We start from the raw sequence: 25,688 nt of genomic DNA, 5'->3' as shown, positions 1-25,688 counted from the left end.
TTGGCAGCACACCTGCGCCGTGTATTCTCTCAGGACCAAACACCTCACAGCTCCACAGTGATCCGACCCACTGATCATTGGCACGTTATTGGACCACAGTGGGAGTACAGGATTGAATATTTCTCTCAGATTTGAAGCTTTTATTGTTGGTTAAACTGGGTGGGGGGCTTTCATTAGTGGCTTAGGACCCTAGAATTTTGGGTCCAGTAGTGATATTTGGATGAGAGGGTGATAGCATTAGCTGATAACTTAGCAATCACCACACACTGTATGCTTGTATCACACAGACCTGCTGATTAGTAACAGCCAGAATTTCACCAATATTTCTTGCCGTGTCTGTTAGTACCTCACAGCAGCCATGTCATTGGTCAGATGATGCTATAAAAATGCTAGCAGCTACAGCCACCTGTGTCTCACCTGTCCGGCTGTAAACGTGTTTATTTATGCTGTAAAGCTGGCGGTCGACTCCCTGCTGGAGCCTCTCGTGGGCTTTGGATTTTAATATTTCTGTGTTTTCCTGCCCATCTGAGCCCCTTCAGTTAAAGTTCACTTATTGTTTCTGTTCACTGAGTCCTGGAGGAGAAATGCTGTTCCTGCATCATATAGGAATGCTCTGAGAAGCATCTGCAGACCACAGAGTCCTGACAGGGTTTGCACATTTAATGGAGGTTTGCTGTGGCGTTACTTCCTATCAGTAGAGTCTGAACGCAGTACAGTCCGTCTCCCAGCGTCTGGTCGCCCACAGCTGCTGATCTCTGGACCGTCTGCTGGACTTCCCCGGCTCAAACACCTGCGTCGGTTCACCTGCAGACAGGGAACAAATGTCCAAACAGCAAAGCTAACTGAAAATCAGTTTATTCCTCTGTGGAATACTTTGAAAGTGTATGCACAGTTATTACTGGTAGTTTTTATTAAGTTGCACACAGCAGAGATTAATTATCCTGATATTCTGTTTTTGCTGCATTTTTCTGTACAAAGCAGGATTGCTAAAACAGTTTGCCTGTTAAGAAACGATACGATTTTTATGGCGTTACTGTGGCTGAGCGCGCCGCTCAAAGACAGCGCTGCGCGGTCCGTTATTACTGTGACCACAAGGACACAAGCTGTGAGCGTTACCTGTCAGGATGTCGTGTCGGTGCCGCTGTGTCTGTCTGCCGCTGGCCTGCAGTGACAAGCCGTCGAACTCCGGGGTCGGGTGCTCCGTCCTGTAGGTGCTCTGGCACTCGGGTGGATGATGCTGATGCTGACTGATGAGCTCTCTGATGGCGCGGCTGCTGTTGTACCGAGTCCAGTTTTCCAACTTTGGGTCGACTCTCTGGAGAGAAGCAGAAGCTGGTTCTGTCCTTAATATATAGTCATAATATTTCATGACAGCCAGTAGCTTTACTTTAATTCATGTATAAGTTATTTTAAAATTTAGATAAGTCTAAAATAAAAAGTTGAAATTAAAGAAAAGTCTCCCAAACATAATTTTAATTATAAGTGAGGGAAGATTTGGCATTAACTGATTTCTTCCCCTAATAAAATATGCTTCTAATGCAGGTAAACGATTCAGGGTCCAGGCAGATCATCATGTGGTCATGTGACAACTTACTGAGATAAAAGCTGGGATGAAAAAACTGTGACTACAGAAAGACAACAGATCGAAACAACTCTGACCTCTTAACTGCATCAACACAAAGAAATAAAGCATGTTAATATTTCCTCATTCATGCAGGCACAAAAGAAGAGTTCTAGAAATATGATGGAAGTAAAAATGTAAGTAGATAAAAGACTTAAAATACAGAGTCTGTCTTTAACCATCTGAAAGACGGTTTTCCGCCTCACCGGAGTCACGTGCTGGGGCGCGTACACCTCTTTGCTGTGTGACTGCAGCACACTCTGCGGCGGCATGTTGTTGTCACGGAGATCCAGCTGGCTGCGGTGCTGGGAGGGGAAGCTGGGGTCTCTGAGGCGGAAGACGAGAGGACGTCCATCGGCCGACCTGCCGGAATAACTCTGACCAGGAGAAGAGGAGAGGGAAGGGCTAGAACCGTACCCGAGAGCTGGATTTGTAGGACGTTTAAACGTATACATTACTGACATGTAAAATAAAACCATTAGAACCTGTATTCTATTTTTAGTGAAAACATAAACTCTAAGAAGGTAGAGATTGACTAATCAGATGTGAACTGTAGAGACTGTGGATGCGTGATGATCCACACGAACAGCGACTGCACGGAGGAGACCTGGGTGTGGGTGGTGGTGTAGCAGGGCGGCGTGTCGCCCAGGCTCAGGGTGCTCTGATGCATGGGTCTCGGTCTAAAGCGCTGAGGTTGATGTTGGCAGCGAGGACCACAGCGGGCTGAAGCCGGGCTGAAGCCGTCCATCGTCTCGTCCTGTGCCTCGGTCACAGTGCAGTCAGACCTCTGCAGCTCTGTCAGGCTCAGGTGTAACTGCAGCTTTTCACTGTGTTTGTACAGAAATCAAAGGACCTGCTTCTTTGAGCATGAACAACACTTCACCGTTAACACTTAAAATGTCATTCGTCTACATTTAGAATAACAAAAGATAAACATAATCTTACAGGTACAAACCAATCGTCTAATCACAATCGCAACAATTCACACACCCTGCCACTCTGTTAGGTACACCTGTTCAACTGCTCAGTGACAAATGTCAGTCAAACACATGGCATCAGCGTGTGTGTGTGTGTGTGTGTGTGTGTGTGTGTGTGTGTGTGTGTGTGTGTGTGTGTGTGTGAGAATGCTGTTTTTCTTTTACGTGCACACTTAACCACCTTTTTATTAAAAAGTCAAACTTAACAGGCCCAAAAAGACAGAAAGATGCTTCATCCAGAACCAGGAAACAAAAGGTAAAATATCCAAAAGTAAAACAGTAAAAACTGGAAAGAATAAAAGACTTAGGGAGAGGGAACAGTGAAAACAGACAGGAGAGAAGGGAGGAATATACGAGGAAACGATAACGTAGACCTGAAACACATCTCTGGAAAGATCACACAGTAAAAACAGGAAGCAAAGATGGCGTCACAAGAACTAAGAAACAAGAATCGAAAACTAGGAAACACCAGTGACTCAAGTCCAAGTTCCCAGACCGCTGAAAGGGACACGACCATGGCAACCCCTGCAGACAAACTGCCTGTTTCTTCCTGTTGACAGTGAACATGTAGTAAAATCACAGATGTGGTGACCTCAGCACAGTCACCACACAGGACGCTCTCATATACAGAAAGCTGACAGAGATGTGTTCGATCATTACAGCAGGAATCACGCTCTGTAGCGACTTACCTGTGATAATGAAGCTGTTTCTGTGGAAACATGTTGCCACGGTGATGAAAACAGACGGGTTTACTTTGACATTTTCTCTCTGGAAAGTGATCCTGCTTTATCATGTGCAGACCTGCCTTTTACTCCTGGACTGTTAGATGGAAAATAAAAATAATTAATTTACTGTATCTTCAGAATAAAACATTTCTGATGAAACTGAATGCATTTATTTGCTCTCACAGGTCTCCCGCTATCCAAATGAAGGCACTTGTTCCTTTGTCCATGCATGTTCAATGCAGTGATGGCCACTTTTATGGATTCTCCTTCAGCAGTGAGATCTAAAGGACAGAGAAACACCCCCCGAAATGTGACCAGGTTTTCTCTGGAATAATCTGCCCTCACACATAAAATCCAGTGTTTACAAATTTAAATCAGCTCTAAATTATATGGAATCTATCTTATCTTATCAAGTCCACAGTGTGTGTTTTCTGACTGGACTGACACCTAAATAGATTCCCAATTTATGGCTTTTGACCCCCAGAAAGATTTTGATCTCTGACCTTCAGGACAAGACCCCATGGTGGATGGGTGGAAATGACTTATAGAGCATTTTAGAATTATGATTGCTACTCAAACTAGGTTTGTCATAACTATTATTACCGTCATTATAAATGCACTCACTTTCCTCCTGAAGAAAAAACGAAAAGAAATGATTAAAAATGAGTTTTACTGTTGTTGTTATTAAAATGATACTGTATTACTATCATTACTATTAATCTACTACTATTTTGTGTTATAAGAAGTCACATCTCATCGCATCTTGTGATGATGGACCAGTTTTCACCTGACAAAACTAAACATCATCGATACTGCTGCGCTCCCCCTGGCGGGCGGCGGAGGAACAGCAGCTGAAGACGGCGGCGCTAGTGGGTCGAGCTTCGTGTCGATTCGTCCTCTTCTTCGGTTTAATCATCCAACGACGCGTTGTTTGACCGAGAGAAAGGCCGAAGCGGCGCTGTCTCCGTGTAAATGGCGTCTAACGGTAAGAGAAACGGGCAAATCTGTCTGGGGTCTGGAGCCGGTTAGCTAAAGATAGCATCACCTTCACCTGCCGGTGAACAGAGGACAGCTAGCGGCTAGCTGCAGTTTAAATGGCTCTCTGGGGGCGTGGCGTCCATCCTTTATTATCACATTTAATTCATGCAGGCCTTACGCCACCGTTTGTCCGGCTGCACGACCGCCCCGCCGCCTAGCTTCGGTTAACTCTGAGTAACCGAAGCTGCTGCGGTCCGATTAGCTCGCCGTTAGCCCGGTTTTGCTGCTGACCCAGTTTCTGGTGGCTCACTGCGGTCTCGAGCAGAGTAACCGCCCCCCTGTGCCGATCCCGCTGCTTTAACCCCTGTCCTCGGTTTATTAGAAGGACATCAGAGCGGAGACCGAGCAAACCCAGCTCACCTACACCGGGCGGGTTCAACTCAACCCCAAATAATGAAAGACATTTCATTATTAATTTTTTGGCATCTGTGGGCTGGATTATTAATACTGTCAGGTAAAGAGCCTGCAACAACACAGAAACAGTCACATGGCCCCCTGTGAGGAAAAGTCCTGTTAATAGGAAGAACCCTGCGTTAGTACCAGGATCAGGGAGGAGCAGCCATCTGCCTGATGGGGGTGAGGGGAGGGAGCAGCAGGCTGGGTGTTTGAACTGGAGGGTAACCGACAGGGAGGGCTTTGCTATTCCAGAAAAACACGAAACAATAAATAAACAGGCCGTAAATATTTCCAAACATATAAGCACAGGACACTCAAAGTTTATAGTTATAAAAGGGCAACTGTGTCTGTGTTTGATTGGATCAGTGAACTCACAACACACACTAGGGCACAATATCCTGTCACATTTCCATTTGTGTTGCTATTTTCATGCAGTGTCATGCTTTAAAGCTCGCTGCACACACCGCTGAGACACAGAGATACTTCTGACCTGCACAGGAAGCTCTAGACTGATGTGAACTGCATCATTAAACTGAGCTGCACTGCAGCAGCTTATCAGCAATATGGGTGTTTTTCATTATGTGATTTAGTGTAATTTATAGCTGAAGTGTGTCATTAGGATTCAGCTGCACAGTGACTTGATTGGGAGGATCAGGAGCCCCGAGGCTCGTCCATAACACCGAGCTGGGGGTAAGAGAGCAGAGACAACAAATGATAAGATGCAGAGTGGTGTGAGCGAAGAAGAAATGCTCAGTGCATCATGGGAAGCCTGTCGGTTCGGGATCACCCGATCCAGCCCTAACTCTATGTCACTAAACAAAAGTTTTAAGCATAATCTTAAAAGTACTGAGTGTGTCTCTCTCCCACATCCAGACTGATCTGACAAATTTGAATTCAGTGGATTTGGTGTCTGGTTTTTAATGTATTCATAAATAGTTTCACAGTGTTGCAGTCTGAAACACTTTAAATCGTCTGTTTTTGTTAATTATGTTCGGTTTGGATAGATCTCCCGGACATGGATTGAATCTAGTCCCAGACTAAAAGAGAATCAGTTTTAGTCCATGTCATGAAAACTGAGCCTAAGTATTACCAGTTTCCATTTCTGGATGATAAAAAGCAGTGACGTGGCCTTCTTAAAAAGTGTTTTTACAGATAGAATATAGTTTATTCATTTAATAATTACCATTAAAATGTGTCTTATATAGTTACTGTTGAGTTTGTGAGGTTCTAGATTATGTCTGACACTGTTTTATTGCTATCATCAAAACTGACTTTAATATTAACCCTCTCTGCTTTTTCCCACAGATTATTCCCAAACATCTAGCCAGGGGTAAGTTATGTAAATCATGTCTTTATTCATTCATGAAGCTTTCAGTCATTAATACTCATTCAGAGTAAATACATTTAGCTTTTGAATTTTAAAACAAGAAAAGTAAGTCCTTGCATTTAACTGTGGAAATGATTTTGTTTTGTAAGTCAATGAAAACAATTTGAAACGGTGTATTCTTGGTTGGTGTGTGCAGCTATCCATCCTATGGTGGAGGTGGCGGTGCTAGCCAGGGCTACGGTCAGTCGTCTGGCCCGGGTTACGGCCAGCAGGGCTACGGAGGCTACAACCAGAGCTCGGACAGCAGCTCCAGCTCCTACAGTCAGGGAGGCTATAGCGGCTACGGCCATCCTCAGTCAGGTAGAGGAAGCCCCAACGTCCGCCCAAATCCACAGTCACTGTTTTCCAGTCAACTGTGAATCAGTTTCCTTTTCCCAGGTGGATACGGGTCTCCATCCTCCAACCAGGGCGGTGGCGGTGGTGGGTATGGTCACTCAAGTCAGTCCTACAGCTCCGGTGGCTATAACAGCAGCAACCAGCCGTCCAGCATGAGCTACAGCCAGCAGTCGTCATTCTCCGGGTACAGCCAGCAGCAGCAGCCTCCTCCTCCATCCTCTGCGAGGTATGCTCATGTTCACCTCGCCTTTAATTCACTGATTTCTGCCCCATCTGCACAGCGGTAGTGTTTAGGAGCAACCACAACCCTCACTGACTTTACCTGCGGTGTGAGAGAGGAGGATGCTGGGATAGCAGGAGATGGAGGCAGGTGAACTACTTTAGCGAACCTTGATAGAAGCAGTCAAAAAAAAGAATAATTTAAAGGCCGCATTCGTCTTTAGTTTTAAATAATTTTGGAGTGCAGTTATTTTTTGTTGTTTGATGGTGGTCAGAACACTCCTGTAATAAAAATCAAATGTTCATACTGGTCCCCAGTATAAAGTACAACATAAGCCGAGGTCAGTCTCAGTAATTCAGTGCTTATCTCTATGATACTAATCCTAATAAAGCAGGTGCTCTGTTTTTCATTATATTCTAGGTCAGCCTAGAGGCCGAACTAGTTTAAATCGAATAGAACTTTAAAAAGGCGCCTGTACTGCAGTTTCATGTGAGTACAGCAGGGGGCGCTCCAGTTATAGGAGCAAACTTCCTCTGTGGCGACCTCAGCTGTCTGCTGATCGCCAGGTATGTGTCCTTTGAAGCCAGCGTGGACTTGCAGACGGTGACCCTTTTAGCTAATTTCATCACACAAAGCCTCTTTTTAATTAGTTCAGGTGTGTCGACGTGCACGTGTCCGCTGCCACCTGAACTTCTCTTTACCCCTCTGTTACTGCGGAGGCCAAACATGCTTTCATTTGCATTGTGTTCATTTTGAGGACATTCAGACATGTTCAGTAAATGTTTGTTCATTTACAGTCAAATCATTTTTGGCCCTTAGCTGTAAAAGGCTGATGAGCCGCCAAGTGAATGATCGAGATTACAGCATTGAACAAAATAATCAGGATTAAGGTTTTCACCATAATTGAGCAGCTGCAGTTTGAGTCTCTCGTATGTGAGCTGCCATGTTGCTTTGTAGTCTTTAACACTTCCTGTTTTCTAACAGCTATGAAGGCAACTCGCCAGCTCCCGCCTACCAGCCACCGAGCAGCGGAGCGAGCGGAGGCAGTTACGGCAGCAGTGGAGGGCAGCCTGGTGGTAACTACGGGGGCAGCGGAAGCCACCCACAACCGTCTCAGCACGGAGGAGGTCACTACAACCAGCCGCCGAGCTACAACACTCCTCCTCCGCCGAGCTACAGCCAGCAGAGCCAGTACGGGCAGAGTGGAGGTGAGGGGTTGTGTAGCTGTTGATTACTGATTGAAAGCACATCAGTGTTTGGTCTGCTGAGGTTGAAACTTTCTCTCAGGATATGGAGGCGATAGCCCGCCGATAAGTGGAGGAGGAGGCGGAGGATACGGTGGTCCTGATGGAGGTTATGGAGGTCAGGAAGGCCGTGGGGGCAGGGGCCGTGGTGGAGGCGGATTTGGAGGCCGCGGTGGTGGCGGATACGATCGAGGTTTTGACCGAGGCGGCCGAGGTGGTCCAAGAGGAAGAGGAGGCATGGGGTAGGTGTTATCAATCATTGACTTATGAGTCACAGAAGCTCAGGGCTGTGCTACATCTTAATGTCTCCACCCATCTGGTTTTACATGGAGCCGCACTACTTCTTCTTTTTCCTGTAAAAAAAAAAAGAAGTAGTGATTCATATTTACACCTCTGACCTCACCTGCTTGTAAGAGTATGTAATCCTCAGTGCTGCGAGAGATCCCGTGGAGCGCCTCTCCACCCAGCCCAAAAACGCTGAAGACCACATTGCTAAAGGTCCAGTGAGTCGACATGTGGTTGAAAAGTGAAAGAGCCAAAGCTGTGAATCATCTCTGCAGACTCCTCACACGATAAAACAGATTCAAACCCAGACCCTGCTGCTCTGAGGCCACTGGACCACCTTACCACCAAATCAAAAAGAAACATGAAATGGCCACAAAAAAGCAGTGTGTTCTGAAACATTACAGTACTCACAAGAACAGGTGAATGAAACTCATCTTTGAAAACAGAAGGTGGAGGCAGCGAGGAGAAAGTGTGACCTTAAACAGGCTTATTTCATCTGCCTGCAGGTGTGTTTTTTACACATTAAGAGCACAAAGGTAAAAGTTTTAAAAGCCAACATCTGTGCTGTGATATCAGCTCGTCCTATAAAAGAGAGGACGTCCACTCAGCTGGGTTTTCTTGGTTCATGGTGGTTTGCGTTGTGGTCCGGTTGACCCTGTGCAGACCCGCCTGACAGTGTGATGAGGTTAAAAACAAATAAAAAAAATCTGGTCAAGAAGGGATCAGTAAGCCAAAAATGAGAGGTTCACAGCCAGAACACAAAAACAACACACAGCCAAACTCGGTTTCTTTTATTTTGAAAATCTGCGCTTCACTCAGCGCTACTTTGTGGCAACATGGGTTGAAAGTACTGTTTCCTGTTCTGCTTAGTCAGTGCAAACACAACAGAATGATCGGTGCTCTCTGATCAGAGAGGATGAAGTAAATCACATAAACTGCCAATGTATGGATTATTTGTTCATTACTGAAGTATTGATGTTATTTCTATGGAGCTATAACGTCTGACAGGGTTCATTCAGTGTTTTGTGCCATTAAGCCTGTCTATTCCAAAACCAATTCATAAATAATAAAGATACAGCTTGAGACAATAAATAAGGAAGCTATTATCAGCTGCCTCTTCAATAAGATCCTCGTCACCTGGCTGAACTTCGTCTCGTCTCCAGCTCTGATGCCTCAGTGAGCTCGGCGTCGTGGCAGAATCTGGTTAGTGTGGACCTCCGTTTAAAAAAACCAAAACAAGAACTGTCACCAGCTGCAGTCCAAGAGGGTGGAGTCAGGCGGAGCTGGAGTCAAATGTACTCCAAGCTTGTTCAAGTCTGTCCAGCTCGAACTCCAGAGTGATGGTGACACACAGTAGTGATGCGGCCGTCGAACTATCGACTGTGAAAACGCGAGCATGGCCCGCTATGTTTACAGTGCCAGCACTTTCAAAATAAAAGCAAAGGAATTGTCTATGAATGCTGATGAGGCTGTAGTCTTACATGGATGTGTTAGGGTTATTTTTAGGGTTAGGATAACCCTAAAGTATGGGACACACTGAAGATGCTGGGATGTGATTCAGATTTGTCATTTTCAATAGAATGATTGTTTTAATACCACTGACTCGATTCATCTGTTCCAAGCTTGGAAAAGAAAAGATGCAAATGTAAAAACGAAGGCTGATACAAATGAGAAACCACAAAAATTCCAAACAGCTCAGGAAAAACTGAATTCAATATCATTCATTCATCACACATCACTGTGAATTGTTGTTGGTTATTCTCTCAGCTCTGATCCAGCACTGGGAAAACTACGTGTTAGTAAAAGTTACAGGTGCACTAGCAGGATGCTGTAATAAGGCTAATGCACAAAAGAAAAGTGCACGGCCACGGGTAATTGGTGTTAATACCCAGAGGTCTGAATACTTGCAGAGGCCTCAGTGGTTTTGGGTGAAGCTGGATTAAAACAGCAGAAATGGATAATGGGTTGGAGCAAAGCTTCGTAAAGCCAATGAATTAAATGTACAGAACAAAGAACATCAGCACTGATTGCTTGAAGCTGTGAAGCATAAACCGGTAAGTTGATGTTTTTGTTCTTCTTACGAGGTTACGTAGTCTCTCGTTTTCTTCTTTGTGACCTCATGATGTTAGAGCTGGACTCCGATAAACTAGTTTCCCATTCCATTATGTATTTTCTCATCCATCGTGTACTTCCTGTACATCTCCTTCCACACTGGGTCATCTTGATATTCGCCACAGTGAGAACTAATCAGCTGATAAATCCAAGTTTACAAATGACTTTGGGGTATTATCAGTTTTACGATGGATGAACAGGTCAAAGAAAGATAATGGTATGTGTGTTGTGCCACATCTGGAGTTCAATAATGCCATTCAGCTATAAATAGTAAAGTATACAGTTGCTTCAGAAAGTATTCAGACCCTTTGCACTCTTTTTGTTTTAAAATACATTTTTTATCTGTAATTAATACTTTGTCCATCGATCTATTTTCTGCTACTTACTTGGTCCAAGTCATTGACCGGGCAACCAAAGATGCCGTACGGCGAGTTTTTCATCTTTGCTTGTGTCTGAAATGTTTCTGTAGAATAAAGTGTGACCTTCACTCTGCCTACAAACTAACACACCTCAGTATATCACCATCACCTGCCTTTTTCACCTGTTACCACCACCTTCCCCACCAGCCCTTGCAGGTTTACTGTACCATACTCTGCTTTAATCACTCTTTGAATCTTCTCCTAGGCTTTTACCTTCTCTCCAGGCTGGCTTTCTGCTCTTAAGCCATCATTTGGAAAATCACATTATGGGGAAGTCAGATTTAATAGTCTTCTAATAACACAGGATATATTACTTAAATACTAATCAGTCATTTTGGAGAAAAGTCTCAAACACTTGGGAATTGCTGCAATTTGTGTAAAGACAGGGTGTCTACGGGTCCTTAAAAAAGACTTGAAACTCTAAAAACCGCTAAAGAAGAATAACATTTTCTTGAATTCAGTTAAGTGGGTCTCAAACATTTTAAAATCATGTCACTGAGACAGTTTCCAAGACACAAAGCTGCTATTTTGGCCTCCTCTGCATAATTAGGTAACAACAATGTGACCGCATTAATTTTTAGAAGCCGACGCTGTACCTGCGAGAGAGCATCAAATGATGTGTAATCTACCTGGTGAATAGCAGCTAATGGTTTGGTCTGCTGGAAAGATATCAGCTGAAGAGAAAACGGGTGGGGTTGGGTTTGCTACACACTTTTCCACTGGCGTGTTCTTACCAGCTTAATTTTATAGAAAGGTATAAATATCAAAGTGCTTTCACCCGCTGGGTGAAAAAATTGTGCCTCATTCAGTTCGGTTTTATTTATATAATGCAGTTTAGAATGAAAGGCATGTCATGGATAATTTTACCCTTTTAAAAGTATAATTTTTAGCTTTACTTTGTGTAAAAATCATTGCAGACAGTAACTGTTTTATCTCAGGATAAAAATACATAAGTACTTTAAGTTAAAGCCCAGTGAGACCCAGCCTCAGGCCTGAGCACGGTAGAGAGGCCCTGCTGTCCAACCTGCTCAATGATCGAAAAGGAAAGAAGGTCAAACACACGTGAATAAGAATAAAAATACTTTTGGCTGTTAAAGCCTGTGGCTGAAAATGCTGATAGAGCAGTCTGCGCCGTGTTGTTCAGACTCGGGAATAAAAACAAATGAAAATTTGACCTGGTGTCAGTGTGTTTTCACCTTTGTGTTACTCAAAGTGAAATCTTTAAGGTCTGAAGGTTCTAAATTGAAGTCGTTCATACCTGTAGACACCCTGTGTTGAGTGAATAAAGGTTTTCCGAGACCTTTAAAGAAACAAACAAACAGCACCCACCAAGGGATCAGAGCTCTGATGTTTGGGTTCGTTAATTCTCTTATGATGAAATAAATGGAACTTGAAAGTTTTTACACCTTCTGAGTCAGAAATGCAAATTTCAGCTAACAGGGTTTGTACACTGGCCTCTTGTCCATGGGTTACATCAACATGCAGTAAGGGTACATTTGGACAATGCCAGCGAGGAGGGGTGGGTTTAGCAAAGACGCTGTGAGAGTGAAGGTTAACCTCAGCCCATTGAGAGAAATCGCTGTCAGCTCCAGCCTTCAATGCGTGTCGTTTTTCTCTTCCTCTTCATCAGAATGGGCGATCGTGGAGGATTCAATAAGTTTGGTGGTAAGTGACAAAAAACTTCAACACTTGAGTGAAAAGGTGTGTCAAAGCTAAAAGGGAGTAAGCTCAAACTCTGGTACTTCAAGTGTGGCTTGGGGGATAAAACTTGATTCTGTCTGAAAAGCTGAAGAAAAAACAGCTATTTAACAGTGAAGGTCAGGCGAATGTTAAGACTTTTGATGTATACTGTCTCTAGCATGACTGTACAGATAATAACACCCATCGTGTTTTGTGTGTTTGACTTGAAATGTCCATCGGAGGGAGTTAAAACTGCATCATTAGCCCTTCCACTGCTCCTCTGGCACTCGGTGTTTGAATTTGAAGTGTGGATGGTGACAAACTCAGTGACTGAAGTGAGATAAGTGTTGCTTACCTTATCGTGTTGTGCAAACGTGACAAATCGTGTTAAATAGATGAAATGACCCTAAATGGTTTTTAAGGCTTGGCTTGAAAACCTGTTGACAGATGTTTTGATTCTGTTGTACTTTCCACCAAAGACGGTTGAAAGGTAAAAACTGGTTGGGTTGCACACACTGGGAATTTTTTTCACATGACACTGACTCTGGAACTCACGGTGATGAAAACTGAAAATTCTTGGTTCAGTTGCAAATCCATTTGGAACAATAGAACAAGAGGCATGAATGCTTAGTCATACCCTCAGATCTGGGTTGATCGTATAGAAAGGCGGGCATGCTTTAGCTTTGTTAAAGTAGTTGCAGGTTATTTGTTTACAGTAAGAAAGCCCCTATCTAAATTCTTACCACTGCATCCGAGAATATGCTCATTCAGGCTGAAGAGGGTTTTGCTTTTGTTCTTTTGTGATCATAAAGAGATTAAGTAGTAATGGCGGTGACTTGATGCATTCCACTGTAGTTCTACTACATGTCTGTGTAGACTCTGTCAGTGCGCCCCAGGGTGGCTGTGGCTACACTGTAGCTGCCATCACCAGTGTGTGAATGTGTGTGTGAATGGGTGGATGACTGGATATGTAAAGCGCTTTGGGGTCCTTAGGGACTAGTAAAGCGCTATATAAGCGCTATTTACCATTCTCAGTCATCCAGTCATGGTAGTTTTGAGAGCTCGAAAAGAAGGTGACTGGACTTCGTTGGGTTTGCAAAGACGTTTCACCTCCCATCCAGGAAGTGAAACTCCCTTCAGTTCTAGAAACAAGAGGCGGAGAGTCCCAGGTATTTAACCCACAGTGGGGTAGCTTTTGAGAATGTTGAGAATGTCAAATTTGAGAATTTGACAAGATGAACGTTGGTTTGAAAGAGGCCATCTATGCCTACTCTGAACGACGGCTCGTGACACCTGCAACGGTCAGCAGTGGGAACTGAAGAAGCCTTTTGGATGAGAGGTGAACGTCTTCACAAACCCAAAGAAGTCCAGTCATAATCTTTTTTTCAAGCCCTTCAAACTGTTTGGACAATATTTCTTGAAGGAAATGTTTTCAGTTGTTTACAATCCTGCTCATAAGAAGCACAAACTGATACGGATCGGAGAGTTTATATAAATGTGGGCTTTTTATTTAAATTACCAAATTATTTTAGTTAAAATTTACAGGTAGCACGCCCAACAAGGTTCTAGCAATAAATGGTGTTTACCCCGCATGGCCACTGTGTCTGTATTGGTGTCATTCACCACCCAAAGATTACCACTCCAAGGCCATTTTGAAGCAGCACAACAGCTGCGGAAAAAGCAAACGTATGCTGATTGAAAGGTGTTTTCATTAGAGACATTGTAAGAACAAAACAGGGTTCAAAGAATGCCTTGCAAAAATCTCTGGGTAACTGCAAAGATGCTGGACGTTCTGCCCATCAATTATCTGCTTTAAATCAGCTGAACCTGAAAGTATGAAAAGTTTTCACATTTCTAGTCATTCTTTACTGGTTTTACTGGTGATTCTGTGATTCGGGGACTATTACAAAAACATTGCAGGAGGAGGCTCAAATAATCCTGAACAGAAATCTGTGGGGGCCTTCTGCATGGTCAGATATGGCGGTGGGCCACCCCTCCCACCATAGAGCCAATCAGAGTGCTGGCTGTATCACTGGACTGGACTGAGCCAATCAAGAAGCTTTTCAAACACCAATCTGTGATCAGACTCATCACATCTTTTGAATAATTCAGTTGGTGAGAGTATTTTTTTGGAAAAGTTAGAGCTCTTATTTATTCAGATAGGAACTTCATAATAAACTTGCTTCTAGGATGAGTTTTGTTTGTTTGTTTTAAATCCTGACCTTTAGATTGATGTTACGGCACTTTTTTTTTTTTGGATTGTTTCAGTAGGGCTTGGCCTTGTTTGCCCAAACTACTTGGAGATGTTGACTGGGATTCCTGCAAATGGCGAGACCCTGTTGTAGAAGGGCTGTAGTAATCTAATACATACTTACTTAACTCGAACTTTCTTTAAAGATTGTTGAGTAGTTTATTGTAGGGTTTAATCTCCCAGGCTCTGATTCTGCACTGTCCTCAGTGTGGATGGGATCGAACACCATTGTCTGCCCGCCTTTCTGCAGAAAACTTTGGAATCAGTTTGAAACAATAGAACAAGAGGTACGGATGCTTAGTCACATCCTCAGATGTGGGTTGATCATATAGAAAGGTGGGCGTGCTTTAGTATAATAAAAATAATCACTGGTTATGTGTTTAGCGTAGGAAAGTCCATATCAAAATTCTCACCACTGCATCTGAGAATAGATGCTCATATTCAGGCTTCTGGTTTTGGTCCGTTCTGATTCTTCCAGTTTACTCATTGCTGGGGTGGGATGTCTTTAAGATCCACAACATCACAAACACCAACGAGGGCGTATGCTTTCTAGTGAAAAATCTTCAGTTTAGCTGCAATGTAAAGTTTTTTATTGTGCTTATGTGGAAGAGATGTAATAGAAAAAAATGTTTGTATTGGAATTATTGAAAGAAATAAAAGGTCATGAAGTCATTGACCCCTGTTAGGGTTGGGCATTAACTTAAGGTTTTCCATCCAGCCAATAAAAGTTCAGCTATCTGCGACTACTGATATAATTGTGGAGAGGGTGGTGTCTAGTTTCCTGATTATTTCCTCATAAGATTCTCAGGGAGCCAATGCCAGATGCTCCACCCTAACCGATAGTTGTTTAATGTCAAAGATAGTTGAAAATGAGCTCAGTGAAAAATAAACTGGAAGCTGAAATCTTGATTTTTAGCTTGGGACACTGATGCCTGCTCATGTTAGTTACGGATCAGATTTTATTTTCTATTTTGGGTTTTTTATTTTGGTTTCCTCAGTGAGTTGTGCCCAAAGACTGGTTCTCCTTGTTTGCACAGCCACAAACTAGAACAATATATTAAAAAAAGCCCCCAAACTAGTCTTTTAATGTCAGATGGACACGAGCAGGTCTGCTCCTGCAGGCAGTTTGCCTTTGGCATCCGATAACCAGTCCCGTGTTTGTTTAAAGAGGGAGCATTGAGCCCAAGTTCCTTTCAGAAAAGTGACGGGACCTGATGCACTGAAGCGCTTCGTAAGGTGTTTGAGGTAATGTCTGAAAACCTGCACAGGTGAAGATGGTTTTCTGAGCGGGTTCAATTGTCAGAATGGCAAACATGGCGTTCGTGTTCCCAGGACGTATGTTTGAGCAGTTTGCAAGAATCCTTTGTTGAGCTGTGGGAAAACTCAAGTATCCAATGGGATCAATTAATGACATGTAGGGCTGTTCCATAGAAATTAAAACAATTGTGTTTCAGTGTGTTTGACTGGTTCAATGATTCTGTAATGTTGGTGTTAAAGAAAACGCTTCAACATGACTGCAGCAATTCTTAAAAAACCCAACATGTAAACAAACCACCTTTAAGGCTCTTTCCAAAGAGTCTGCTTGTTCTCGTTGGAGAAGAAAAGGACCAAAGCCAATGCACAGAAATAGCTACAAGGCAGTATCTCAATAAAGTGGACGGTTGTGTTTTTTACACTTGTTCCTGGGACATGGAGCCACTCGCTGACCTCAGTGGAGTGTGATAACGATGACGGTGAAGCGAATGAGCCGAGACATGAAAAACGTTCAGACAGATAAACCTAAAGAGAGTTTGACAGTAGTGCTGGATATACCTGTGGGGATGAGGTGTGCATGAAATGAATTAACTATTAGTTAGACCACTGTTTGTGTGTGATGGAACAGCTGACCTTTTCCACACCTAACATCTGTTTGTTTTTGTCCTTAAGGACCAAGAGAACCAGGACACGGAGGACCCGGCTTCAGTAAGTGTTTCCTGTTTTCTTTGTTCAGCTACCAGCAAAAGACAGTTTCAGTCGTTGGTGTGATGTCAGTCTGAGAGATGAACTAAAGCCAATAAATTCAGAAGAAACGACTACAAATATTTCCTCCTATGCCAAGAATTTAGCAAGACATGGTTCTCTTGGCTTTATAATTGGCAGACATTTTTCACTTTGTTTTAGTTTTCTTCTGATAATAAAGCCTACATTTACTGAGCACTTTTAGAGACACTTCTAGAGAATTAAGCCTTTTGGTAGTTCCTTTAGCACAGAGGTCTCTATCCCCTGTCCTCGAGAGCTGCAGTCCTGCAGCTTTTAGATGCGTCCTTGTTCCGAAACCCCTGAATCAAATGAAAGGCTTGTTGCCAGGCCTTTGCCAAATTTGATGGTATGCTGCAGAGCTAATTCAACAATTTTATTCGCCTGTGTTGGAGTAGGCATGCATGTAAAAGCTCCAGGACAGTAGCTCTCAAGGACACCCCTGCTTTACGCCATTGTTACTGCTTGAATTACATCACTTTATATGATTTTCTAACAGTGCAGGACCAGGATAACTCTGATAACAACACCATCTTTGTGCAAGGCCTGGGAGACGACTACACTGTTGAATCAGTGGCTGACTTTTTTAAGCAGATTGGGATCATTAAGGTAACATATTGATTTGTGTTTGGTCAGTAATCAATAAAGCATTTATTTGGATGTGTCATGTATAGATGACTGGTTAAAATGGTAAAGAAGCGCCGGCTTGATGTTGAAGTTTAACAAAAACTGGAGTGAAGCCATTTTCTTTCTTGGTTCCCCGATCGCGTTGGCTCGTCATAAAATCTTATGTTACACTTCAGAAAAAGAAGAAGAATTTCATCATTTGGAATCTAAATGAATTTCTATCCTTTAGTCTGATTTCCATGGTAACACACAGCACCTGAACTGTTGTGCTGTTCACAGTTCTGGTCCGTGGACTTTCATCCCTTTCCTTCTGTCCTCTTAGGTAAACAAGAAGACAGGCCTGCCCATGATCAACCTGTACACGGATAGAGAGACGGGGAAGCTGAAGGGGGAGGCCACGGTCTCCTTCGATGACCCCCCCTCAGCTAAAGCTGCCATCGAGTGGTTTGATGGTGAGTTATTACCTCTGAGCTTTGGCTTCCCCACTGTTTGAGTTTCTGTTGGTGGTTTAAGTGGTTTTATAAGGTTTGTATCTGGAAACTAGGCTTTGATGGAACTGACTGCTAAAGTATAACAGAAATATGGATTATGTTGAACTGTAACTCATGCAAAGCTACTGTTGGAAAGTCCAAGAATATGGAGCTAGAAAGGAGCATTGATTTCATACCTCATATCTGATCCTTTGATATTCATCGCTTTACTCCAGGTAAAGACTTCAATGGAAACCCAATCAAGGTGTCCTTTGCCACACGCAGAGCTGACTTTGGAGGCCGAGGAGGCATGAGGGGAGGTAGAGGGCGAGGAGGCGAGTCACTTTCTTTTTACTTTTATTTTTATAAAGTGAAAAATTATAACCTTGTAAACAGCAGTCGGACCACACGGTGCACTTCACAGGTGAACTTTGAGTCGTAACAAAAATGCTCGTTTACTGTTTGCAGTGAATTAAAAAGCTTCAGCCTCGCACTGAACCATCAGTCACGTGTCCCGCTGACAGATGCTGTGGCGTTTTCTTCCGTGCAGGTCCGATGGGCCGTGGAGGGTTCGGAGGCGGTCGAGGGGGAGGTTTCCCAGGAGGCAACGGTGGCAATGGAGGGGGAGGAGGTGGTGCCAGTGGTGGAGGAGGGCAGCAGCGAGCCGGAGATTGGAAGTGTTCAAACCCGTGAGTTTTGATGACTCCTCTATGACAATAAATTAGAATTAAAAACACAACAAAAACATCTTGTACAATGATTGCTTAAAATATGATGCCAGATGTTTTAGTTTTGCTCAGTCTTACCTTTATTTAATGTAGTAATCTTTCTACGGATCTGTTATCAACATATAACAGTTCTTCTAAAGTCTTCCTTTCTTCTCTTCAGTAACTGTGGGAACTTGAACTTCTCCTGGCGTAATGAGTGTAACCAGTGCAAAGCTCCGAAAGCTGAAGATGCTGGTGGGATGCCCCCCATGGAGCGAGGTTAGATACACCTGGAAAAATATTAGATAAATAAATAGGTGAACATTTGTTGACTCACAGAGTTTACTCAGACACTTAAAAAAAGCTTTATGCGTTTAACCGGGCACGCTCTGTTTTGCGTAACTATTTCTAAATCACTGCAGAACTGGGACCACATAAGCTAGCACAATAATTTGTTTTGCATATGAAACCAGAGGAGTTGAACTTACATCTGATGCCATCAGCTTGTCCTCGGTCACAGTTTCCTTCCACATATGGCTTTGCAAAAACTGCATAAAAAGCACTTGCAGCTACAAAAACATAATATTCCAGAAACACGCTTTGCCGATCTGATCAGCTGTTCGTAACACTTCCTACGTTGGAATAGACGTCAGCGCGAACGATCGCATGTCTGCCATTACCTGCCCGAAACCGGAAGTGACGTCATTTTCATGGAAATTTTAGTTTTTTACCCTCGGGGCCTTATAAGCCTGTACTGGTGTTTTTAAAAGTCATGTTTGACTTTTCTGAATAGTTTCTGGGACGCTTAGAACTCAAATTGCACTGCTGAACATTTATTTTGATGCAGATGCTGCAAATGCAAATTTGCATTATAATATTTATTTTTGTTTTTCCTGCAGTATATAAAAAAATAAAACTATGAAGACACTGAAAATAAATTTCCTGTTGTTAGAAACTATTTTGTGCAACTTTTTTGCATTTACAGTTTTGAGGGATAAGCCTCTTAAATTTCTCTAACTAGAAATATATGTAAAAAAACCCAAAAAACCAAAAACGATTTTCAATTTTTTTGTAGTTTATTGCACTTTTTTGCAATTTATGTAACTACTATGCACTTAATGCAGACATATTATTAAAATTTGGGCTATAATGGTTGTATTGATGTATAGCAACTTGAAATGCTCCCACAAATGGCTCTACAACATGTAAAAGTATAAAGATAAGCTCTGGCGGACTTGGTTCTATGGTAGGTCTTAAAGGGTTAAGGTCAAAACATGCATTAAATAAATAAAAACACATGTAGTTATTATTAAAGTGTGTAGTTGTTACTGTTTCTGCTTCACCCACGCTGTCACGAACGCCAAACAGCGGAAGCAGAATTTTCCAAGTGAGCTGACCTGACTTCCTGTCACAGATCACAGTTTTGAAATAACTTTCACGATACCCTAAAAGTTCACTTCAGTTAAATTCCATTCACTGTTATTTATATGAATCACGGTTCTCTCAAGGCGCTTTATTGTTTGAGGTCAACCGTACAATAATACAAAGAAACCGAGAAAACGCCAACAATCATATGACCGCCTATGAACAAGCGCTTTGGCGACAGTGGGAAGGAGAAACTCCCTTTTAACAGGAAGAAACCTCAAGAGAGAACCAGGCTCAGGGAGGGGCGGCCGTTGTGGTGAGGGGAGGAAGACAGTACAGAAGAAGAGGATTAGCAGCCACACGTGGAGGTAACTTTACTTCCTGCCGACCAAACGCTGTTCGATCAGCTGGTTTTTAAGTGAGGTGCTGTTTGGGTATCACTGTTTCCTGTAATATCACAGTTTCAGTTCGTGCCTCAGTTGTTTTACACTCAGAGGATGAACAACAGAAATCATGTGATCACGATCGGATCACGAACAAAAAGAGCACGTGCAGACTTTTATTAAGGAGTGAGAAAGCTGAACATGTTGTTATCTTTCATGTTGTTCAGTCGTTCTGAGTGTTTGTTTTCAGTCTGACTGAAACAGAAGCTGAGAGTGCCCTCCGACCCCGACGTTCGCCCGGCCGGCTGCTTTGTTGTTCTGGAGTTCGTCCTAAAGCCTTTGTCTCAGCTGCTTTCACTCTGTGTACACTTCTACTGCTTGTGTGTTTAGCTGTGGGAGCTTTCTGTGGTTTAGCCACAACATTCAGGTTCAACCTGAAACTGAGTTGTTGAAATCAACAGCACAGCTGTAGTTTACCTGATCAAAGAGAAGAGCACACAGACGTGTCTGCTCATTTTTATTTTTTATGAATTCTGCAGTTAGATATGTGATAGGTGGGGGGGCTGTAGATTAAATCATGTTTTATTTCATGTCATTGTCTGATGATATAAAATCTACTGAGATCTGCTCTCTGAGCTCTACTGATGGCTGAAATGAGCGATGATGAGTGAACGCGCGTTAGCATCAGTATTTATCTCACGCAGGTCATGTTCGTGAGATAATCTTGAACTATTTCATAAATGTGGCTGAAGAACACATGCTTGCAGTGGAGCGTAGCTGCTTATCGCTGTTTCTGGATTACCGGATTACAAAAGCAGAAAGAATGAGGATTCAGGTGACGTAACTGATCTCCACATGAGGCGGCTGCAGGACAAAAATGTCTTCTATTTCCAGTAGTTGTTACATTTGGAAGTAGTGTGTTTGTGACTTGAAAACAAGTTTACATTTGGTAATTTTTAAAGTTTTCTCGCCGTGATTTTAATGATAAGCGCACCCTGGCAGACTCTGGCGACCACGTGTCTACATCTGCATCAGGATGGTCGACTTGTACTGTGCGATCGCATAGTCCTGATGACTTTGTAACACGCAGACACACAGTTATGTGCTCAAACACACACACAGCAAGAATCAGAATACTTTATTAATCCTTACAGAAATTATGTAAAAATACTGAGTAAGGAGAAAATAGCAGGAGCAACTGAAACAACCTGCAGCTGCCGTTTGTCACATGCAAATGTATTCTATGATGCACGAATGATTAAAGAAAACCCAACCTTTTTAAAAAAAGAGTTTTTAGCAGTCGTTTAAAACAAGCTGCAGATTCAGCAGAGGAAGCTGTTCCAAAGTTTAGGAGCTTCTTGATTCAACAAAGAACGAGGAACCGTTAAAACTCTGATCGTAGCATCTGAGCAGCCTGGACACGCTCTGACCTTCTGCGTTGTAAATGTAACTAATGATATTTGAAAAATGGGGAATTTCATCATTCATGGTTTATCTAAGATGGAGAAGAAGAACAGGGTGACCTGTGAATGTTTAAGACATCTCAGGAGGATAAACTTGTAGCTGTGAGGTTAATATTTCAGCATATTTTACTTTGCTGTAGGTTTACATTAGAGTAAAAGATTGCAGATATTGAATGAATGAATGTATGATTGCATTAAATCACAACAGACACAGTGCGGTTTATGAAGGAATCCTTCTGCTCTGTAGTGGTTTACTCTGGTTTCCTGTAATCACCTATATGTGTACAACTGAAACATTTCAGTTTGGTGAGTCATGCATTCCCGCTCACCTCATTTGTTTCCTGGCAGGAGGTTACGGAGGAGGCGGAGACCGCAGAGGGGGGTTTGATCGGGGCGGCTTCAGGGGCCGCGGCGGCGACCGCGGCAGCGGAGGCTTCAGAGGAGGCCGAGGAGGCGAGCGGGGAGGATTTGGCCCCGGCAAGATGGATGTGAGGTGAGCAACAAGATGCACGGCAGCTCTGTGAGGCGGCGTGCCCGCGTGTACGTCAAGTGTTTTATGGTTAATCATGACAGTTAACTCCCGGCCTTACAGATGTTTCCAGTGTCGGTGGAGTCAACAACACCTGCACACACCTGCACACACCTGCACACACCTGCACACACCTGCACACAGGACAGACAGCAGGAGAACTGCTTTAAATGATTATAGACACACACACGTGGGAAAACAGATGTCATCAATCATAAACTCGAATTTTACTCACAGCAGATGTTCAAACTGAAAATGAACCATTTAAATAAAATCTGAGCTCATTTTGCATTTGAACAGTTGGGACAGGCTCGTGTTTCCCAGTCTGCAGGTTCCCCTCTTCCTTTCATGGAGCTCATGCTGCTCTGAAACCTGTTTGTACCGATCAGCACTGATGGAGCCTTCCCAGACGTGCCAGCACTTTTAGCCTGATTTGGAGTGTAACAGGTTTCACGGCTTAAGATTTGGTCCCACTGATCAGATTTTTTAAATTCATTTCATTTAAAAATCTGTTTTGTTGATTTTGAAATCATTTATTTCTTTCTTAGTCTGAGTATTGACTTGTTGAAGTCCAAGCTCAGCAGTGCCTCTGTGGTTTGTGTTGACTTGGAGAAACTCGACCGCTGGCCGGAAACTGCACTGATGTTTTATGTCTTTGTGTTTGGTTTCCAGGGGCGACCGCAGGCAGGAGCGGCGGGGCCGTCCCTATTAGCCCATCCCGGCCGCTCGCATGACGACCTACGTGTGCACAGGTGTCCGTACCGGACGCAGCCCGCCCCTCTCACCTTTTATATCACTCCTTATTCAACACGTGACTCTCCCTGTGTTAGTGTTAGCTGTCGTGATTCATCCACACTGTCTGCTCAGCGGGGCGTCGTTTACCAAAACAAGCTTCAACATTTTAATTGATCAGATTTTATATCTGCCCGACTCTCCGGGATCATCACCGCTCTGTTCCAGCTTCACGCTTTCACTCTGTCAGAGTAGCTTTGCATGATTCCCAGCTCAAAATATTTATGTCTGAGACGTGAATAAAGATCATCAGCTGGCGTCACTATCTGTCCAGATTTTCAGAGAAACGTGTGCTCAAAGCGAGCACCGTTACCGGTGTTTTGATCCCTGCTGATGAACGCGGCACCTCCTCCTGATGTTCGGCAGGGTCAGTGAGCGACGTACGACGGCTCAGACCGTTTGGGATCAAGAGGCACAGATGCCACACCTGCCCGCTGATGCCAGCTCATTCTGACCATGGCCAGTGTGCGATGTAAACGAAGCCCCGGCTCTACAGCTGTGTTCAAGAACTTTTTACTATTTATTATTGGTGTTTTTGTATTGTGCTCGTGCTGCTTTTCCAAATGAAAGTGTTGGCCAAGTAACTCGTTCTTCTGTGGTTCTTTTTCACTGTGATGCTTTGAGAAAACCGGATCACTAAACGCTCCAGGCTGATAGTTTCAGAGGCTTCGAACAGATGAAGAAATTCCAGTTCTTAGAAATGTTGGATCAGTGTCAAACATTTCTTTATCCACCTCAAAGACTCCCGGTACTGTCAGTTTGTTTTTGTCATGCCTGGATCAACCCGTCGATGTTGCTCGTCCACTTGGCACAGCTTTGAATCACTGACTCAGCGCTCTCGTCTGCAAAATGTTCAAGGAAGGAAAACATGCCGGTCATCATCTTCAGAAGATCTTGTGAACTTTTTAATTATTTTCAGTTGAAATAGTTTCCAGATTTTTATTTTTTTTTACTTTAATAGAGGGTCACATCATCTCCTCCTGAGACGCAGCCTGATCCTTCTGTTCTAAGTTAAACACATAATTATAAAATCTGATTTAATATATACACAGAAATGACGCTTAAAGACATTAAAAACTGAAAAGGACCCAGGAGCAGTTCAGTCAAAGGCCTTATTAAATGTAATAATATTAAAGTCAGCTGGGGGACCAAATCGATGCAGTAAGTGAAGTAAAGCAAAAAGATGGATTTTAACCCACAAGAGTTTAATACCTGTTCTTAGAAACCTACAGCTGTGTATGATGAAGAGAAGCTGCACAGAGGGCTCGTTACACACAGCAGGGTAGTAATAAATGCCAGGTTGTAGTGTGGTTGGAGATCAAACCACGTTATTCTGTTACAGCCCCAAACTGCAGACGTGTTGGTGAAACATAAATGAAGGACCCTTCATGTCTCAGCGAGGGCTGTTTTACATATTCTGTTGAAGACTGCAAGGACAACCATCAACATTAACTGGATGAAGCCCAACGCTCTTCTGATAGCTCGGGTACAAAAGCTGTCCTCTCTACCATTATTGAGGTAGAAAGTCACCCGTAAACTTACCTGTAACGACAGGTTTGCTCTGCCTACAGTTTATTTATCAGCATGTAGTTAGACCAAGTTGAATGACGTGCACCCTCAGGCGTCTTCTTTTTACACCCTTTTTCTTAAAGCACACTTGCTGTTCCAAATGTCAATCAAACATTTGGACTGTAAAAACTGGACTTTTACAGATACTTGATACAATCTCGAGTTTCTTTCTGCAAAAGGATTCAAATCTTAAAGAGGAATCTCAAAAGCTTGATTCTGTTCATGTGGACGTAGCGTTTTCAGTGGGAGAAACTTTCGTCGCTCGTCCAAGTGACTTCAGTCTCAGCTGACTGCAGGTTTCCAACCTTATAAACATGTATAAGACACATTACTCACATATTTTCTGATGCGTACCATTCTGGTAAGATAAATGGGTTAATAAGCAGACCGTACATCACTGAGCAAGGTCAACACTGACTCCATAAAACAACGATGGGAAAATAAACTGGAAATTGTGGTACCTGAGGATGTTGGGCAATCTGCCTGGAGGGTGCAGTCATCATCTAGAGCTGCCTGCTCTTCTTTATAACGCTTACATAGAAATCTAGACTAACGACAGTGTGGAGAAGTTCTGGCAGGTCATGGGCTCGTATTCTAATCTTCTTGGAGAGAAGTTTCAGTAATCATGTCCTGAGTCTAGAGTTTCAACATCTCTAAAAACTTTTGGGAAAATTTTTAGGGCTTATTCCAGATCAGTTTAACTGTACAGGTAAATATTTCCCAGAGGAACTACCTGAAGTTCTGAATGAAGTTCTGTCTGTTTATATGCTAAAAGGCTCCAGAAGGAGTTAGGAAGACAAAGGTGGGAGAAATGGTGCCATTATAAGTTGGTGACCTGTCGTGGGTGTGCCCTGCCTCTCGCTCGATGACATCGCTTTGTTGGATAAGCAGAAGAAGATGGATGGAAACACAGGTGTGAACAGTTATTTTAACCCTTTAGCTCCATTCACCGCTCTTCATCGAGGACTCGACGAGCGACCCCGCGGTACTCTGGTTGTTCCTGGAAATGACATCTCTGCTTGGAGGATCGCACATGGGCAGAGGAATCGAAGAAGAGGAGGGATGACATCAGGTGA

General features: G+C 43.2%; 2 protein-coding genes across 5 annotated transcripts; one reads left to right on the top strand and one right to left on the bottom strand.

The window, feature by feature from the left end:
* Positions 1-642: 642 nt before the first annotated feature.
* On the bottom strand, positions 643-4,175 carry LOC102205829 (uncharacterized). 4 transcript variants are annotated; one of them, XM_005739893.2, is made up of 8 exons: positions 4,111-4,175; positions 3,507-3,604; positions 3,288-3,417; positions 3,075-3,148; positions 2,229-2,448; positions 1,828-1,998; positions 1,117-1,315; positions 643-804 (listed from the first exon to the last, which is right to left on the bottom strand). In XM_005739893.2, the coding sequence occupies exons 4-8, from the start codon at positions 3,113-3,115 to the stop codon at positions 692-694; spliced, it is 744 nt and encodes a 247-aa protein (XP_005739950.1). In that variant the 5' UTR covers positions 3,116-3,148; positions 3,288-3,417; positions 3,507-3,604; positions 4,111-4,175; the 3' UTR covers positions 643-691. The 4 variants fall into 4 exon arrangements, with proteins under 4 accessions (XP_005739950.1, XP_013768078.1, XP_013768077.1 ...); XM_013912624.1 differs by lacking the exon at positions 3,075-3,148 and having other exon boundaries at positions 2,229-2,474; XM_013912623.1 differs by lacking the exon at positions 3,075-3,148.
* A 68-nt stretch (positions 4,176-4,243) lies between these two features.
* Positions 4,244-23,627, top strand: fus (FUS RNA binding protein). The gene is made up of 15 exons (XM_005739894.2): positions 4,244-4,308; positions 6,063-6,087; positions 6,281-6,444; positions 6,523-6,706; positions 7,685-7,908; positions 7,988-8,186; positions 12,391-12,425; positions 16,618-16,653; positions 17,207-17,316; positions 17,657-17,786; positions 18,041-18,139; positions 18,355-18,493; positions 18,693-18,790; positions 22,071-22,215; positions 22,924-23,627. The coding sequence occupies exons 1-15, from the start codon at positions 4,296-4,298 to the stop codon at positions 22,961-22,963; spliced, it is 1,641 nt and encodes a 546-aa protein (XP_005739951.1). The 5' UTR covers positions 4,244-4,295; the 3' UTR covers positions 22,964-23,627.
* Positions 23,628-25,688: the final 2,061 nt, after the last annotated feature.

Source organism: Pundamilia nyererei, unplaced genomic scaffold, assembly GCF_000239375.1.
Source record: "Pundamilia nyererei isolate P.nyererei 1_Seehausen unplaced genomic scaffold, PunNye1.0 scaffold00095, whole genome shotgun sequence".
Classification (NCBI taxonomy): domain Eukaryota; kingdom Metazoa; phylum Chordata; class Actinopteri; order Cichliformes; family Cichlidae; genus Pundamilia; species Pundamilia nyererei.
The sequence above is the reverse complement of the archived record's forward strand: the minus strand, read 5'-3'. Positions and strand labels throughout refer to the sequence as shown.

Coding starts and splice junctions, on each gene's coding strand:
- LOC102205829 (XM_013912623.1), bottom strand. CDS start 3,391: ATGATAAAGCAGGATCACTTTCCAGAGAGAAAATGTCAAAGTAAACCC. Junction 1,999..2,228: donor ACACCACCACCCACACCCAG/GTCTCCTCCGTG, acceptor TCTCCTGGTCAG/AGTTATTCCGGCAGGTCGGC. Junction 1,316..1,827: donor CGCCCCAGCACGTGACTCCG/GTGAGGCGGAAA, acceptor GCTTCTCTCCAG/AGAGTCGACCCAAAGTTGGA.
- fus (XM_005739894.2), top strand. Junction 6,707..7,684: donor CCTCCTCCATCCTCTGCGAG/GTATGCTCATGT, acceptor GTTTTCTAACAG/CTATGAAGGCAACTCGCCAG. Junction 16,654..17,206: donor ACACGGAGGACCCGGCTTCA/GTAAGTGTTTCC, acceptor ATTTTCTAACAG/TGCAGGACCAGGATAACTCT.